At 47.1% G+C, this 17,487-nt stretch overlaps 2 protein-coding genes across 2 annotated transcripts; one reads left to right on the forward strand and one right to left on the reverse strand.

The window, feature by feature from the left end:
- Nucleotides 1-1,713: 1,713 nt before the first annotated feature.
- On the reverse strand, nucleotides 1,714-6,620 carry LOC125535374 (uncharacterized). Its single transcript, XM_048698430.2, has 3 exons — nucleotides 6,270-6,620; nucleotides 2,391-5,400; nucleotides 1,714-2,283 (listed from the first exon to the last, which is right to left on the reverse strand). The coding sequence occupies exons 2-3, from the start codon at nucleotides 5,230-5,232 to the stop codon at nucleotides 1,928-1,930; spliced, it is 3,198 nt and encodes a 1,065-aa protein (XP_048554387.2). The 5' UTR covers nucleotides 5,233-5,400; nucleotides 6,270-6,620; the 3' UTR covers nucleotides 1,714-1,927.
- Nucleotides 6,621-7,711: 1,091 nt separating this feature from the next.
- LOC147983470 (putative LRR receptor-like serine/threonine-protein kinase At3g47570) lies at nucleotides 7,712-8,694 on the forward strand. Its single transcript, XM_087540739.1, has 3 exons — nucleotides 7,712-7,740; nucleotides 7,886-8,072; nucleotides 8,143-8,694. Exons 1-3 carry the CDS (start codon nucleotides 7,712-7,714, stop codon nucleotides 8,692-8,694), a joined length of 768 nt encoding a protein of 255 aa, XP_087396865.1.
- Nucleotides 8,695-17,487: the final 8,793 nt, after the last annotated feature.

Consider the following 17,487-nt stretch of genomic DNA (forward strand, 5'->3'; position numbering starts at 1 on the left):
GTGGTTGCTATTTTCAATGTGCTCAAAGATTCTTCCAGTTTGCTAAATACAGGATGCACTCTAGTAGTTACAAAACTACTTTTTTTTTTCTTAAATACCATATCAACATGCTGCAATGGAGCTGAAATAATATTTCTCATTTCAAACACATGTTTTCCTTTTTCTTCTTCACATTTCCTCATTTTCTCTGTGTTTATTGCCTACAGCTCTTTTTTGGGAACTTTAGGAACATGTCCGGAACTTTGAAAATCTTGTATGAGCATTCATGAACAACATCATGTTTCTTGATTCTTCGTAAACATTTCTAGACGTCCCTCTTCATATTGCCTATTCTTTTTGGTATTTCCAGTATTTTATCTTCAACTAATCAACTTTTTGTTTAACCCCCACTATTCCATTGTTTCTGAAATAAATAAGAGTGAAATGCATTGTAGGTCTTTGAACTATTTCAGGGGTGTTACGTAGGTCCTCGAATTGTAGTAAGTGTGTCATTTAGGTTCAAAATCTGCCTAACCCCATCTGACTGGCCAGCTGGCGCCGTTGGCGACAAGTATGTGATAAACAGTGCACCGTGAACAGTAAAAATCAGAAGAAAAATCCCAACTGAAAAAAAAAATCTTTGTCATCGATGCTTGGTGCGTGAACAGTGAAATCGAACAAAATTCCCAAATGAAACAAAATTTTCTTTGCCATCGAAGCATGGTGCATGAACAGTAAAATTGAAAAAAAATCCCCAAAAAAGAAATGTTCACGACTTTCAAAAAATGTTCGCGAATGATAAATTTTAAATGAAAAGAAATATATGTTCGCAAACCAGAAATATTGTTCGCGGATATGGAAAAAATGTTCGCGACTTTACAAATACTGTTACAGTCGTGAACATTTTTTTTAAGTCACGAACAATATTTGTGGTTCGTGTACATATTTTCTTTTCTTTTAAAATTTATCGTTCGCGAACATTTTTTCCAAATTGATCGTTCACCAACATTTTTTTCATATCCGCGCACAATATTTGTGGTTCGCAAACATATTTTCAAATTTATTGTTTGTGAACATTTTTTTTGAAGTCCCAAACATTTTGTCCATATATGTGAACAAATTTTTTTATTTTACTGATCATCAGCGCACTGTTCGTCCCGTACGGGAAAACTGGTCGCCGATGCACTTTTATTTCGTTGGGATTTTTTGATTTACTGTTCATTGTGTGCGTGTCACGGTCAACGGCGCCAGCCGGCCAGTCAGATGGGGTTAGGCAGATTTTGGACCTGAATAACACACTTACTGCACTTTGAGGATCTGGATGACGATTTTTATAGTTCAAGGACCTATGTGACACTCTTGAAATAGTTTGAGGACCTACCGTGCACTTCACTCAATAAATAATCCTATTTAACACATTTCCATTGTTCATATTTCCTAGGTTTATCTATTATTTATTTGTTTTTACTACTAGCACGTCATCCATGAAACCGCTTTCAGCCAGGTTAGCGGCCAAATTTATCTGGTTTGAAAGTTGAGTGTCCTTCAGATTTTGACATTCATGGCTCCAAAGAAAGAATCAAATCGATAACACTGATCTCAAAAATATGTAACTGATAGCATTTCAGAAAGAAAAAAAATTACACCTTCGTTGTTTAGTGAAACAAAGTTTTAAAAGAGCTTCAACGTTCGCTCCCAGATGCTAAAATAATCACTTCAATCTGAGATAAAAAGAGAGAAATACTTGCACCGCTTATTTTGGCGGGCACATAGCATACTGGTTCATATGTACCAGATAAATAAAATAAATGTTGGAATTATTCTACAAGTGATACAGCTACTGTAATAGTGTATATAGGCATTACAGTAGTGTAGTAACTGTACCGTACTTCTAAATGTATATACATGATCTTTAACATCTCACTGCCCAACTTACTAGTTGCCGTAATCACAAGAAGGTCTCGACAAATGCCTCTTTCATGGCAACAATTCTGGCACAGACATCATGCATACCTGGTCTATCTTGCGGCGAATCCATGGTACACATCAGGCCAATACTGACCAAAGGTATAATGTAGTTTTGCATACGCAGAGAAGCAGCCGCCTCGTCCTCCTCGGATGGCATATGGGGATCTAGAACCTCAGAGATCCTCTCAGGGAAGGCTAGGTCGACATACTTGTGGAGGCTGAGAGCATTGCCGCATAGCGCGTCCGTCGGCCGCCTTGCCGTGAGCATCTCCAGTAGCAGCACCCCAAAACCGTAAACGTCGCCACCTGTCGAGACTTTGCATCCCATCCCATATTCTGTAAAACAGGAGCAATGGCATAAATACTTGTGAAACTAACAAAATGAAAACAGTTCAGAATCAAACTCTGCAGTCGTCTCAAAGGAAACAAAAAGTGCAACTTACCAGGAGAGATATATCCGATTGTTCCTCCGATCCCAATGAAGCCTTCTGGCCTGCCACTACTTGAAGAGAGAAACTTGGCGGACCCGAAATCGCCAATGCGTGAGGTCATGTCATAGTCCAGCAGAACATTGCTCGGCTTCAAATCACAGTGAATCAAAGGAGGTGTCAGCTGGTTGTGCATATAGTCCAGAGCAGAAGCCACATCAGCAACAATACTTATCCGCTGGCCCAAGCTCAGCAGCCTCCTTGAGCTGCCAACCCTTGGGTGTATCCACATGTCCAGGCTACCATTTGCCATGAACTCGTATACTATAGCCTTGAACTCATCGCCCTCAAAATCAACCGTTGAGCACAGGGTAATAGCTTGAACCAGATTACGGTGGCGGGTGTGTTTTAGTACTTCACACTCGCTGAAAAAGCTATTTCTCGAACCTTGCTCGCTAAGATGGAAGACCTTGATGGCCACTAGATCCGTTTCGAACTCAAACCGGCCAATGTAGACTGATGCTGTGTGACTGGAGCTGATCCTGTTGACCGGGGAGAACCAATTGGTGGCTTTAAGGATGTCCCCATATGACACCCTCTTCATTGTCTCCTTGAAACTTTCAGATGGTTGAGCTTTAGTCCCCTTCCTAACAGTGACAACAACACATAATAATGAGAACAAAGCAATAGTAACTGCTGGAGCTATTATCAGCAGCAGGCGTGTGTTCATCTTCCTTTTAGTTGATGAGGTGGTCGGAGAGGTGGTTGGACAAATGGGCAGTCCAAATATGGCAGCAGCTGTTTCACATAACCCTTTGTTACCTTGCAGGGATACCTTAGTTGAATTTCTGAATATACCACCAGTCGGGATTGGCCCTTCAAATTTGTTGTTTGATATATCAATGTAACTTATGCTGCTGAAGCCCTCAAAAAACTGCGGAACTTCACCAGTTAAATTGTTGTCCGACAGATCTATTTGGTCTAAGCCCCTTAGTGCAACGAGAGACTGAGGAATAATCCCACTAAGCATGTTGCTTTCAATCTGAAGGGATGTCAGACGAATACACATGCCAAGTTCAGAAGGAAGGCTACCAGACAATTTGTTGTTGGAAACATTAAGAAGGCCAAGATTGATCAGGTTACCAACTTCCCTTGGTACCGGCCCATCCAGGTTGTTGTTTGACAAGTCCAAACCCAATGAAAGGGAAGAAATATTTAGGAGTTCTCTTGGTATGGATCCATCAAGGTTGTTGACTGATAAGTTCAGCATATCTAGACTTTTGCATTGTCCTATAGTTGCTGGTATGTTTCCAGACAAACTGTTGTCATCAAGATAAAACTGGCCTAGTTGAGGAAGATAACCAACCGTTGATGGAATCTGACCTGATAATCTATTCCTCGATAGTTCCAGGATAAACAAATTGCTCAAGTTCCCAACACTCGGGGGAATTTGTCCTGAGAGCATGTTCTGGCCCATGTCAAGCAGAGCGAGACTTAAAAGCTTGCCTATCTCAGCTGGTATGTTTCCAGAAATTTGGTTTCTACCAAAGCTTAACCGCTGAAGCTTTGTTGAAAGTTTGCCCACTACTTTTGGTAAACTTCCATTCAGGATATTTCCATCTACTGATAATATTAACAACTGAGTGCAATTGGTCAGAGAGGTAAGGAATGCCCAGTCATCAGCTTCGAGTTTATTATCTCCTACAAGCAGTACACTCAAGTTTGCCAAGGATCCTAAAGATGGCACCATGCCCGTCAGCAAGTTGCTTGAAAGATCAAGCACTTGGAGCTTTGACATGTTGGTCAGAGAATCTGGGATTGGTCCACGAAATCCGTTGCCTCCCATTACCAATGTTTGAAGATTTGGAAGTGAGTGGCCAATCTTAGAAGGTATCTGTCCAATAAAATTGTTGCTGCCTAAGCTAAAGAGTGTGAGTGATGACACATTGTACAGTGTGGCTGGGACATACCCCGAGAAATTATTGTAACTTAGATCTAGCGTTGTTAGGTTTGAAATTTGACCCAAAGTTTCTGGAATTGATCCTATTAAGATGTTTTGTGCTAGTAGGAGGGAACGCAAGGATGAAACATTTCCTAAAGATGCTGGTACAGTACCAGAAAGTAAATTCCCTGTAAGACTGAGAAATTGCAGAGCTCCCATCTTTTGGAAATGTGGGATAGGCCCGGAGAGAGCATTCGACCGGAGGTCAACAGCAACAAGTTTGGATGAGTTGAACAAAGTAGCTGGGATCAACCCAGATAAGTCATTACGTGAGAGGATGATCTCACTGAGTGACGAACTATTTGCTAAAGAATCAGGGATAGCTCCGCTAAGAGAGTTGTTTGCAAGGTTGACATATCTAAGAGATGCAGCTGTACCTAATGACAGAGGGATGTTACCTGAAAGCCTGTTTCCAGCAAGCATCAGGGTTTGGAGGCTCCGAAGCTCACCTATCTCTTTAGGTATGCTTCCAGATAAATTATTGTTCCAAAGGTTCAACTGAACTAGAGAACCAAGGGCTGCCATGCAACTGGATAGTGTTCCTGTGAGCAGCGTAGACCTGAGTTGGAGGGACACGACGCGGATTGGGAGGGTGGTGCTGCAGGTGACCCCTCGCCAGCCGCAGAAGCTGAGCGAGTCATCGCGCCATGATCCAAGAACACGGGCAGATCCCTTCGAGATGCCGGATTTGAAGCAGAGAAGGGCTCGCCGGTCACTCTCAGATCTGTTGCTAGCTTGCGCTGATGTGAATACTACTGTGTTGGAGGACAGAAATATGAGGATGGTGTAGAGAAGAAAGAGTGCATGCTGGGACGGAGCAATCAGAGATTCAGTGCGAAAAACTCGAGGAGCCATGTCTCTCTTCTTGTCCTAATGGAGTGTGCTTATTAAAATATTTGTGTGCCTGCTTAGATATATGTGGAAGTAAGGGTATGGAAGCTGAAACTTGTACTTGACTTTGACTTCAGTGCCGTCTTGGTTAGCTTGCTTCTAGATCACGCCCCCGGATGATTGAAAAATAGCCTGGGCACAAAAGGAACATGTGAGAGGTTTATGCGGGTAAAGAAAAGCGTGTGCATATACCAGTGAGTCTATCAAAGTGCAAATACAATTCCTTGCTTGTTATACAAGCTACAGCTTCTGTACCCCCAAATCCACCCAATCATGGAAGTACTCAGTGAAGTGAACAGTAGAAAAGGGGACATGTTGGCTACTCACTTATAATTATTTATTTGGCACCATCAAGTAACAAATAATAAATATTTGTAGTTGTAGACGGTGTATTTTAATTACAGTTTCTTGAAACCAAATTTCTGGATTCCAGTACGGTTCAGGAAGTGCCCTATTATTGTGCAACGTAGTTGACCCTCCAAAGTGCCAACTCAGTCATCAAGGAGAAGAAGCAGGGCAAGCCAAAGACTTCTCCGGCCATCTTTTTTGTCATAAGTGCAGAAAATTAATTCTTGATACACAACAGTTTGCAGTCAAGGTCCGGCTATCCCCATCATCGAACGTCCTCCACACGAACTATCCGGTGAATTTAAGAGAGATGCTTGCCAGAAAAGAAGTTTTCCCAGCATTCCTCTCCACATGATAATACCAGATAATTGAATTGCAGGCGTTAGGTACACAGTATATGGCAGGCAGGCAGGCATTGCGACTTGCGAGCATCACCTCTCCTTCTTCTTCATCTCAAATCCACCTATTCTCCTTCACCGGCCATGGCAGCCACGGCCCACGGCGGTTGCCTTTCTCAAACTTATAAACTTTTGACACCACAACGAATTTATGCACTCAGGAAATTCAGTCAAGCACTACGCAGAGCCGTAGTCAACTCGGACGAATTCGAGCACAAATTCGTGTGGACAGACAGATACAGATGTATACAGTACCTGGGGTAGGGGAACATGTGGAGGATGTATGTAGCCCTTGGGCTTGGGGGTGCGATGCCTGCCCGCGCCGGGGCTCGAGACGCCGCCCCTCACACCGCATCTGCCATGGTGCCACCCCGGCGGGCTCTATCCCGCCGTGCCTTCCGCGCGGCGGCGGGCGATGGCGGGTGGCGCTCGCGTCGATAAGATCCATCGGTTCGGGGCGGGGAGAGGAATGGGAGCTCTCCGTCGCGCGGCGGCTTCTGCCCCCAGCGCCGAGCGGGCTGCCGGAGCCGGTGACCGTCTGACCGACCGACAGAGGGGAGGGTTTGGGAGGAGGAAGTGAGGGGTAAAGTTGTCATTCTCGTTGATATCAGACTTACTCCTGTTTTTCTTTTTTATTTAATAAAAGAGGAATAGCGAAAAATCCCTAATCATTAAAGCAAGCAAAATACTACCATCATATTAACTGTTAATTCTATCTTCTACAATTATTATTTTTAGTATTTTTAGGGGATCTTCTACAATTATTGTTGCCATCAACCTCCTTGTAAATACGTCGCATGTTTATTCGTTAGAATGGAGATTATGTGGCGATTTGGAGCAAGGAAAAAGAAAAGGTGATCATTCTATGTTAGGAACTTCACATATCTTTATTTATCAACATTCATGAAAAAAACATCATTATCCCCCCCCCCCCCCCCCCCCCGGTGTCGCCCCTCCTCTGGCGGCACAGGGGGAACCCTAGCCGTCGGCAGTACAAGTCTCCTTCGCCACCCTTCCCCGCATCGCTGCCGTCGGAGGGCCGGCTGGCGAAGCCACGCCGAACCCCGGGAAGGCGGCGGCGGGGCGGATCTGGCCATTCATGATCCCCAAACCCCGCCCTAGCTCCGCGCCCGACCACCGGTTCGACGGCTCCCCTGCTGGTCCGGTGCGGCGGCGATGCGCCCCGGGCGTGCTGAGCGGCCGGATCCGCTCCCCCCGCTTCAGCCTCGCCACACTCCCCCGCCCCTTGCCTCCTAGGACGCCCCGGGCTCCTTCCCCGATGCGTCCCCGACGCCCTCCCCCAGCTGCTGCTGCCCGAGCCTGCCCGTCCGGTGGCGGATCCGGCGCTCCCGGCAATGGCCTTGGGCGCCATCCCCTGCAGCCCCCACCCCTCGCAGGGGCGCCAGCCACTACTTGTGCTGTTGTCGGATGTGGGTGCGGTGTGGGGCCTGCGGCTGGTTGCAGGGGTGGTCCTGCCTCCCGTGTGCAGGCGCCCCCTCGTCTTCGGTGGCACTTCCTCCTCCCGAGCAATGGTGACGGTTCTTGTGCGGAGACGGCGATGCTTCTGTGGTTGTGACAAACACCGGGCTCCTCGTGGTGGGTCTTTGCTGGAGCTATTCCGGCCCCGATGGCCTTGGGCCCGTGTCTCTCTCCGGTGTCCCTGGTGTCCTCTGCCGGTAGTTCCGGCCTCGGCGATCATGTGGTTGCGTCCCTTCCAGCTCACCTGGTTTGCCGATGTCTTGATGGCTAAGGCCACGATAGCTCGGATATGCATCCCTTCAGTCCTAACTTGTTGCCGATGTTGCTAAATGTCATCGCTCCGACAATTAGCAGCAAGGTTGACAAATGGTGCTTTGTTTTAGTCGTTGAAGCTCTACCGCAGTATTTCTGGATGGCAACAAAGCACTATGTTCAAATTACTCCATGCCACTATTACCACTTTGTCCTGGCATATCAGCAAAGCACCATCTGTCAACCTTGCTGCTAATTGTACTACCACCACTTACGATTGCTTTACTAGTGTTGCTATGGTTTTTGCCCGCCCTTCGGAAGAGAGGAGTGTCCTCATTTCCACAATGGGATGTTGTGTCCAAGATGTTTTGTTTTTGTGCCCATCACAAGAGAAGAGAAAGTGGATCAAGTTCCATGCAACGATGAGAAGAAGCTGAAGAGGGTGTCATATCAAGACATTCTTAAAGCTACCAACTGGTTTTCTTCGCTTCATACTATCAGCTCAACCTGTACTGGGTCAGTTTATGTTGGTAGGTTCAAGTCCGACAGGAGATTGGTTGCCATCAAAGTATTCAACTTGAGTGAACCTGGCGCATGTGATAGTTACTTTATTGAGTGTGAAGTGCTACGAAGCACCCGCCATAGAAATATAATGCAGCCTGTGACCGTATGCTCGACACTTGATTCACAAAATCATGAGTTCAAAGCACTGATATTCAAGTTCATGGTTAATGGCAGCCTTGACAGATGGTTACACTCTGAGCAACACAGTGAAATCCCCGGCAGAGTGCTAAACTTTGGGCAGAGGATATGCATAGCAACAGATGTGGCTTCTGCTCTTGATTATGTCCACAACCAACTGACGCCTCCTTTGATCCATTGTGATTTGAAGCCAGAGAATATCCTGTTGGAAGATGACATGACCGCACGGCTCAGTGATCCATTGTGATCCGATAAATTATAAAAGTTCACCGGAAATACAAAACATCTTTAACATAACAAAAATCACACTAAGATTTCAAGACCATCAAAGGACCACTACTATCGTCAGAACGAGCTGTCGACGCGCCGTTGTCGCAAGTTCCCTACCGGAGCGGGCTTGCCCTTATTGATGACAGCCGAAAAGTCTTCGTACACGTGCCCTTAAGGACAAGCATCCTAGAGCCGTAGCTGTTGCCGTTGATGTTGGAAATATGCCCTAGAGGCAATAATAAAAGCATTATTATTATATTTCCTTGTTCATGATAATTGTCTTTATTCATGCTATAATTGTGTTATCCGGAAATCGTAATACATGTGTGAATAAAAGACACCAACATGTCCCTAGTAAGCCTCTAGTTGACTAGCTCGTTGATCAACAGATAGTCATGGTTTCCTGACTATGGACATTGGATGTCATTGATAACGAGATCACATCATTAGGAGAATGATGTGATGGACAAGATCCAATCCTAAACATAGCATAAGATCGTATAGTTCGTTTGCTAGAGTTTTCCAATGTCAAGTATCTTTTCCTTAGACCATGAGATCGTGTAACTCCCGGATACCGTAGGAGTGCTTTGGGTATACCAAACGTCACAACGTAACTGGGTGACTATAAAGGTATACTACGGGTATCTCCGAAAGTGTCTGTTAGGTTGACATGGATCAAGACTGGGATTTGTCACTCCGTATGACGGAGAGGTATCACTGGGCCCACTCGGTAATGCATCATCATAATGAGCTCAGAGTGACCAAGTATCTGGTCACGGGATCATGCATTACGGTACGAGTAAAGTGACTTGCCGGTAACGAGATTGAACGAGGTATTGGGATACCGACGATCGAATCTCGGGCAAGTAACATACCGATTGACAAAGGGAATTGTATACGGGGTTGCTTGAATCCTCGACATCGTGGTTCATCCGATGAGATCATCGAGGAGTATGTGGGAGCCAACATGGGTATCCAGATCCCACTGCTGGTTATTGACCGGAGAGCGATCTCGGTCATGTCTACATGTCTCCCGAACCCGTAGGGTCTACACACTTAAGGTTCGGTGACGCTAGGGTTGTAGGAATATGTATATGCAGTAACCCGAATGTTGTTTAGAGTCCCGGATGAGATCCCGGACGTCACGAGGAGTTCTGGAATGGTCCGGAGGTAAAGATTTATATATGGGAAGTCCTGTTTCGGCCATCGGGACAAGTTTCGGGGTCATCGGTATTGTACCGGGACCAACGAAAGGGTCCGGGGGGTCCACCGGGTGGGGCCACCTGTCCCGGGGGGACACATGGGCTGTAGGGGGTGCGCCTTGGCCTACATGGGCCAAGGGCACCAGCCCCAAGAGGCCCATGCGCCTAGGGTTTCAAGGAGGAAGAGTCCTAGGAGGGGAAGGCACCTCCTAGGTGCCTTGGGGAGGAGGGATTCCTCCCCTTGGCCGCACCACCCTAGGAGATTAGATCTCCTAGGGTCGGCGCCCCCCCCCCCCCTTGGCCCTCCTATATATAGTGGGGAGATGGAGGACTTCTTACCGTGGCCTTTGGTGCCTCCCTCTCCCTCTCCAACACCACCTCCTCCTCCATAGTGCTTGGCGAAGCTCTGCCGGACTACTGCAGCTCCATCACCACCACGCCGTCGTGCTGCTGCTGGAGCCATCTTCCTCAACCTCTCCTTTCCCCTTGCTAGATCAAGAAGAAGGAGACGTTACGCTGACCGTACGTGTGTTGAACGCGGAGGTGCCGTCCGTTCGGTGCTAGGATCTCCGGTGATTTGGATCACGTCGAGTACGCCATCCTCATCCCCGTTCTTTGAACGCTTCCGCGCGTGATCTACAAAGGTATGTAGATGCAATCCAATCACTCGTTGCTAGATGAACTCATAGATGGATCTTGGTGAAACCGTAGGAAAATTTTTGTTTTCTGCAACGTTCCCCAACAGTGGTATCAGAGCTAGGTCTATGCGTAGTTCTTCTTGCGCGAGTAGAACACAATTTGTTGTGGGTGTAGATGTTGTCAACTTTCTTGCCGCTACTAGTCTTATCTTGCTTCAACGGTATTGTGGGATGAAGCGGCCCGGACCAACCTTACACGTACGCTTACGTGAGACCGGTTCCACCGACTAACATGCACAAGTTGCATAAGGTGGCTGGCGGGTGTCTGTCTGTGACGCCCCCGATTCAATCGTACACTAATCATACACGTAAACGTGTACGATCAAGATCAGGGACTCACGGGAAGATATCACAACACAACTCTACAAATAAAATAAGTCATACAAGCATCATATTACAAGCCAGGGGCCTCGAGGGCTCGAATACAAGAGCTCGATCATAGATGAGTCAGCGGAAGCAACAATATCTGAGTACAGACATAAGTTAAACAAGTTTGCCTTAAGAAGGCTAGCACAAACTGGGATACAGATCGAAAGAGGCGCAGGCCTCCTGCCTGGGATCCTCCTAACTACTCCTGGTCGTCGTCAGCGGGCATCACGTAGTAGTAGGCACCTCCGGTGTAGTAGGAGTCGTCGTCGAAGGTGGCGTCTGGCTCCTGGGCTCCAACATCTGGTTGCGACAACCAGGTAGAAGGGATAGGGGGAAAGAGGGAGAAAGCAACCGTGAGTACTCATCCAAAGTACTCGCAAGCAAGGAGCTACACTACATATGTATGCATTGGTATCAACTGGAATAAGGATATTATATGTGGACTGAACTGCAGAAAGCCGGAATAAGGGGGGGATAGCTAGTCCTTTCAAAGACTACGCTTCTGGCAGCCTCCGTCTTGCAGCATGTAGAAGAGAGTAGACTGAAGTCCTCCAAGTAGCATCGCATAGCATAATCCTAACCGATGATCCTCCCCTCGTCGCCCTGTGAGAGAGCAATCACCGGTTGTATCTGGCACTTGGAAGGGTGTGTTTTATTAAGTATCCGGTTCTAGTTGTCATAAGGTCAAGGTACAACTCCAAGTCGTCCTGTTACCGAAGATCACGGCTATTCGAATAGATTAACTTCCCTGCAGGGGTGCACCACATACCCCAACACGCTCGATCCCATTTGGCCGGACACACTTTCCTGGGTCATGCCCAGCCTCGGAAGATCAACACGTCGCAGCCCCACCTAGACCAACAGAGAGGTCAGCACGCCGGTCTAAACCTAAGCGCCCAGGGGTCTGGGCCCATCGCCCTTAGCACACCTGCACGTTGCGAACGCGGCCGAAAGCAGACCTAGCCTAGTGGCCTTCCAGTCCAATCCGGCGCGCGCCACTCAGTCGCTGACGTCACGAAGGCTTCGGCTGATACCACGACGCCGGGATACCCATAACTACTCCCACGTAGATGGTTAGTGCGTATAGACCAAATGGCCAGACTCAGATCAAATACCCAGATCTCGTTAAGCATGTTAAGTATCCGCGAACGCCGATCAGGGCCAGGCCCACCTCTCTCCTAGGTGGTCGGAACCTGCCCTGTCGCTCCGCCTCGAAGATCCAGTCGCGGGTGCTCCTCAAGCCGACCCGTCTTTAGTCACCACATGTATCATGTATAAAGTATATAGTATATACCCGTGATCAACTCCCGAGTGATCACGGCCCGATAGTATAGCATGGCAGACGGACAAGGATGTAGGGCCACTGATGATAAACTAGCATCCTATACTAAGCATTAGGATTGCAGGTAAAGGTAACAACAGTGGTAGCAAGGACAGGCTATGCATCAGTATAGGATTAACGGGAAGCAGTAACATGCTACACTACTCTAATGCAAGCAGTATAGAGAAGAGTAGGCGATATCTGGTGATCAAAGGGGGGGCTTGCCTGGTTGCTCTGGCAAGAGAGAGTGGTCGTCAACACCGTAGTCGTACTGGGTAGCAGCGGCGTCGGTCTCGGTGTCTAGCGGAAGAAGAGGGGGGGAAGAAACAATGAATATAATGCAAACAGATGCATAACGATGCATGACAAGACAAGTAACGGTGCTAGGGGTGCCCTAACGCGATATTAGGTGATACCGGTGAAGGGGGATAACATCTGGGAAAGTATCCCCGGTGTTTCGCGTTTTCGGACAGACGAACCGGAGGGGGAAAGTTGCGTGCTCGCTATGCTAGGGATGCGTGGCGGATAAACGGGCTGCGTATTCGAATTCGTCTCGTCGTTCTGAGCAACTTTCATGTTGAAAATAATTTAATCCGAGTTACGGATTAAAAGATATGATTTTCTAAAGATTTTATTGATTTCTGGGATTATTTTTAATTCGAAAATAATTGCTAAATTGCTAGGCGCACCCAGCACAGTGTACACAAAAGTGTACCCAGTGACTGACGGGTGGGCCACAGGGACCCAGTTGACCAGTCAACGTTTGACTGGTCAACAGGGGTGGGACCCCCGTGTCATTGACTGTTTTAGTTAATTAGGGTTTAGGTTAAAGTAATTACTGTTTAGTTAGACTAACAGGTTAATTAGATTAATTAAGTAGGATTAATTAATTAATTAATTCTTTTTTTAATTCTTTTTCTCCTTTTTTTTAACGTCCTCAGGGGGTGGACCCCGGCGTTCAGTGGCACAGAGGCCAAACGGGGCGGGTGCTGGGCGTGCGGGCGTGGGCGACCGACGGGGCAAACCCGGGGCAACGTAGCCCGCTCGGGCACGGGGGCGAGGCCGCCAGGCGCGGCAGGGCGCCGGCAGACGCCAGAAGTGGCGAGCGGTGGCCCTAGGTAGGGGCGGGCAGCGCGCGCGGTGGTCAAGGGCGGGGCGTGCGGTCTGGGAGAGGACGAGTCCGACGTGGGTAGCGAGCAGGGGAGGTGCGCGCATGCGCGCGCGGCCGTGGGCGCGTGCGCGGCCGCGGTCATGGTCAGCGAGCAGCGGCGGGGAGGAGAAGCAAGGGGCGCGAGAGTGGGTGCGAGGAAGGCCCGGGTGGGCGCGGGGCGGCGGTGGAGGCTAGCGCCGGTTTCGGCGGCTGCAGCAGCGGCGCGGGCGCGCGCGGGGGCAGAACTCTAGGCGGGGGCGCGCGCGGTGGAGCCAGGGGGCTCGGCCTGGCGCGCAGGTGGGCGGCCAGGGACGCGGGCGCCGGCAGGGGGGACGGCGTGGCCGACGAGGTGGTGTGCGTGCGCGCGAGGCGACACAGAGGAGAAGAAGGAGAGAAAAAGGCGGCTGCTCACGGCGGGGAGTAGGGACTAGGCAGCGGGCGTGAGGAGGGCGACGGGATCGAGGCGTCGACGGAGAGGACGACGGGGTCGACGCGGAAGCAGGCCGGCGGGGAGGCGGTCCTGCGGGGCGGCGGCGTCCTGGCGTGGGGGGGGGGCGAGTGGGGTTCGTGGGGGGAGTGGGAGAGATGGGGATAGGGTTCGGTACGTGGTGGGGATAAGGTGAGTGGGGTGGGCTGGCCGGTTGGGCCTTGTCTTGCTGGGCCGAAGCCCAGGGAGCAGGGGGTTTTCTCTTTTTTTTAGTTATGTATTTTCTTTTCTTTTATTTATTTCCTTTTCTGTTTTGGCTAATTGTTTGGGCACCAAATGAGTTTTGTAAAATATGAGAGTTGGCCCACAATTCACAACACAATATATCCTACCACCAAAAACTAGTTTGGGGTAATTATCATTTCATATTTATTTTTTTATTAATAAAAAGGTTAGTAAATAATGTTTTCAGCCACTGTTTGAGGTTGTTTAAGTCACTTATCAAATTTCAATAATGTTGTATACAATTTTATCATAGCCTCTGATTTATCTACTATTTATTGAACATTTTAGTTTTAATATTTGAAAAACTTTTATTGTTTGCTTGATTTTGATTTTGAATTTGAATCGGTTTCGAACTAACTCGAGATTAGCAACTATAAACGAGGTGACGTGGCATCATTAGCAGAGGGTCACTGTAGCTTAATTACCCGGGCGTCACAATTCTCCTCCACTACAAGAAATCTCGTCCCGAGATTTAAGCGGTGGAGTAAGGGGCGAAGGTGTTGGTAGCGAAAAACCTAACGAGTCTTCTTGGTCTTGGCTGCCCTTTCGAAGAGGTTGATCCCTTTCGTTGATGTCTTCATTTCACTGCTTCAAGTCACCATGATCAATTTGTCATCCTTTCTTCGGGATCTCCATCGTACTTACGAATAGGTAAGGGGCAGCTCTACAATGATAGGATGTTACAAGGGAAAATCTTCTGGGGGTTTCCCAAGTATGAACATATGAGTATCTCTCGAGTTGAACAAATGAAACACATCGAGAGCAAAGTAAGACGGTGCAATAAGAAGTTTCAAGCGGATAGGCAATCGTTCATTGCCTGAAACGAAGTGTGAAAGGGGTTCAGAGCAATGGGAATAAGTATTGCGTCTGATACCAGATTGATGATCTCATCGGAAGGTGGCTCGTGAATTACACACGAGGCCACGCGTGAGGAATAACTTTGGGAACAGGGGGTGTACAGGAGAGTCAGGTTTCGATCCTGTGGAACTGTGGGTTATGGGCCCACCATGTGGGTTAAAAATAGGAGCGATGACATCTCGCACGGTCACAATAGCAAGGCATGTCAGAGGGTAGCCTATCAGCTATGTCGGCACAATGTCGGTACCAGGGGCGAGGGACGAAGAGAACCATTTTCCTGCTCGTTGAACGAGGCGGACCAATAGGCAAAGTTCTCGTCCATCGGTGGTGACCGGAATGCTATCGACAATTTCAACAGGGTCTTACTAACATGGTTGTACACCAAGGTGTTTACATAAGCAGGAGAATATTACTGCTTAGATCATATATATCACCAATAAGGTTAAACAAAACAATGGAAAGGAAAAGGTGATCATCAGATTTAGACAGAACAATGGAAAGGAAAATGTGATTATACACATATTTCAAGGGTATATTCTTCCCAAGGACAAGCAGAACATATTATCCATGACAGGATAAAATGTAGAAAACTCCTTAGGTAGGAGAGAGAAATTTCATGACATTACCCGTACATCGGTGTTTGGATAATTGAGCAGGAAACATTTAGCATTGGGCTTCAAATGGTCTTGTTGAAAATTCAAGTACCATAGGCATGCTCCGAGAAAGCATTGACATGGTCATCAGTTGAAGATCAGACTTTGGAAACACAAAGGATCCATCAGGAATAACTTGTAGAATAAGTCTTACAATTTCCTCATGGAAGAATGGATAACCTTGCTGAAAAGGAATCTATAACAATATGGCCAACCGGCCAGGTGTGCTAGGCACGACACCACATTACCGGGTCACATAAGACCAATGTTATAACTCTTGGAAATATGTTCCAACCATCATATCTGACCGAGATTCAGATCTGATTGGTGTCAGGATAACTCAGACTCAGGAGGCCCGAGGAGAAAAGGTGCGACACAAATTGTCAAGATGACATTGTAAGATTCTCGGGAATTGAACTGTGGAAGCAAGTTCTGAACAAGGGTTCACCATTAAATCAAGGAGAGGATGAGGAGGTGGCTGATAGGCTCAGCAACAAATCATCGAGATTTCCAAAGGTTGGATTTCCACAATTATGTGAACAAGGAAATATCATTCGTCGGATCAAATGATATAATGATGTATGCTCGAGGGAAACATACACAACTGAACAATGATAGAAGGGTGCACCCAGGAACCTGGACTAGGTAGCACGATCAATGTTCGAATGATGATTCAATAAGCAATAGACTAAGAATGAAACTGTAGACCATTAACTTCAAAGCAATAGGGTTGCTAGAAGTGCAGAACCCAAACAGCACCATTCACTTGTTGGAATCAACACGGGGAGCAAGAAAGAATGGTGATGGTGACAAGTGTCACTTGTATCAAGAATTCCCAGAGGTGGTGAAATTCTCACGACATTCTTGACATAACAGATGGTAATACTCCAAGGTAGAACATAGCATAAGCTGGATGGCAAGGAACCTAAGGTGTAATACAAAACACGAACAAGTTTGTGTTGGAGAGAAGGCAAGGATGTTGTCGATGGTAACTCAAATTACCAAGGAACAAGGGTGGTACTTATCAACATGAATTCGATTAGTATCCTGAGAGGATTCAAAATGTTGATGATGACCACGACAATTTTTGTCGAGAGATTTCATGAGGATGTAATCGATCAGCGATGACATCAAGTCAAAGGGATGATGAAGCAAGAGGTCAATGGAAGCACAGGTACGACACAAACTTGAAATCAAGCTTGCTGTTCAAGGTGAAATGATATGACAAGGAAAATCGACGTAAGCTTAGCTCATCGTCGAAAGTTGTGCTCCGGGAATAAGGACCAGGTAGCACAGTTAAAATCATCACAATAATGATATAGCCAAATAGGGTAGGAAGGACGTGATCGGGTACAAACTCATAAGCAAAGAAGATTTATAATAGTTGTTGAACCGTAGTGTGGACTCGGTTCAGTTATCGGTCTTTGAGTGTTTAATAACTCAAAGCCCATGAAAAATTGGAATAAGTGAGAATGTAGTACTTGATGAAGAACTCATAAGAGGTTATGTAGTACTTGATATTATCGAGGTACCATGGTGTAATACTCGACGGAAGATTAAAGTACAGGTTGGACTGGTGTATTGATCCACAAAAGACAAGTGCTTAAACTTGCCCGTGAAATTGGGTCAAAGAAGAACATATTGTTGAAACCACGATTGCAAAAGGCCGGATCCCAGCTATAAGAACTTATACCAAGGGAACAATTTAATTTAAGAGAAGCTTTAATGATAAGATCTACATCATGTCCATGGGCATGAACACAAAGTTCAAGGTCGACTCCCACTTCTTCAATGCATAACCTTACAT

This window comes from Triticum urartu, chromosome 2A, assembly GCF_056163025.1.
Source record: "Triticum urartu cultivar PI428250 chromosome 2A, HENAU_Tu73, whole genome shotgun sequence".
Taxonomy (NCBI): Eukaryota; Viridiplantae; Streptophyta; class Magnoliopsida; order Poales; family Poaceae; genus Triticum; species Triticum urartu.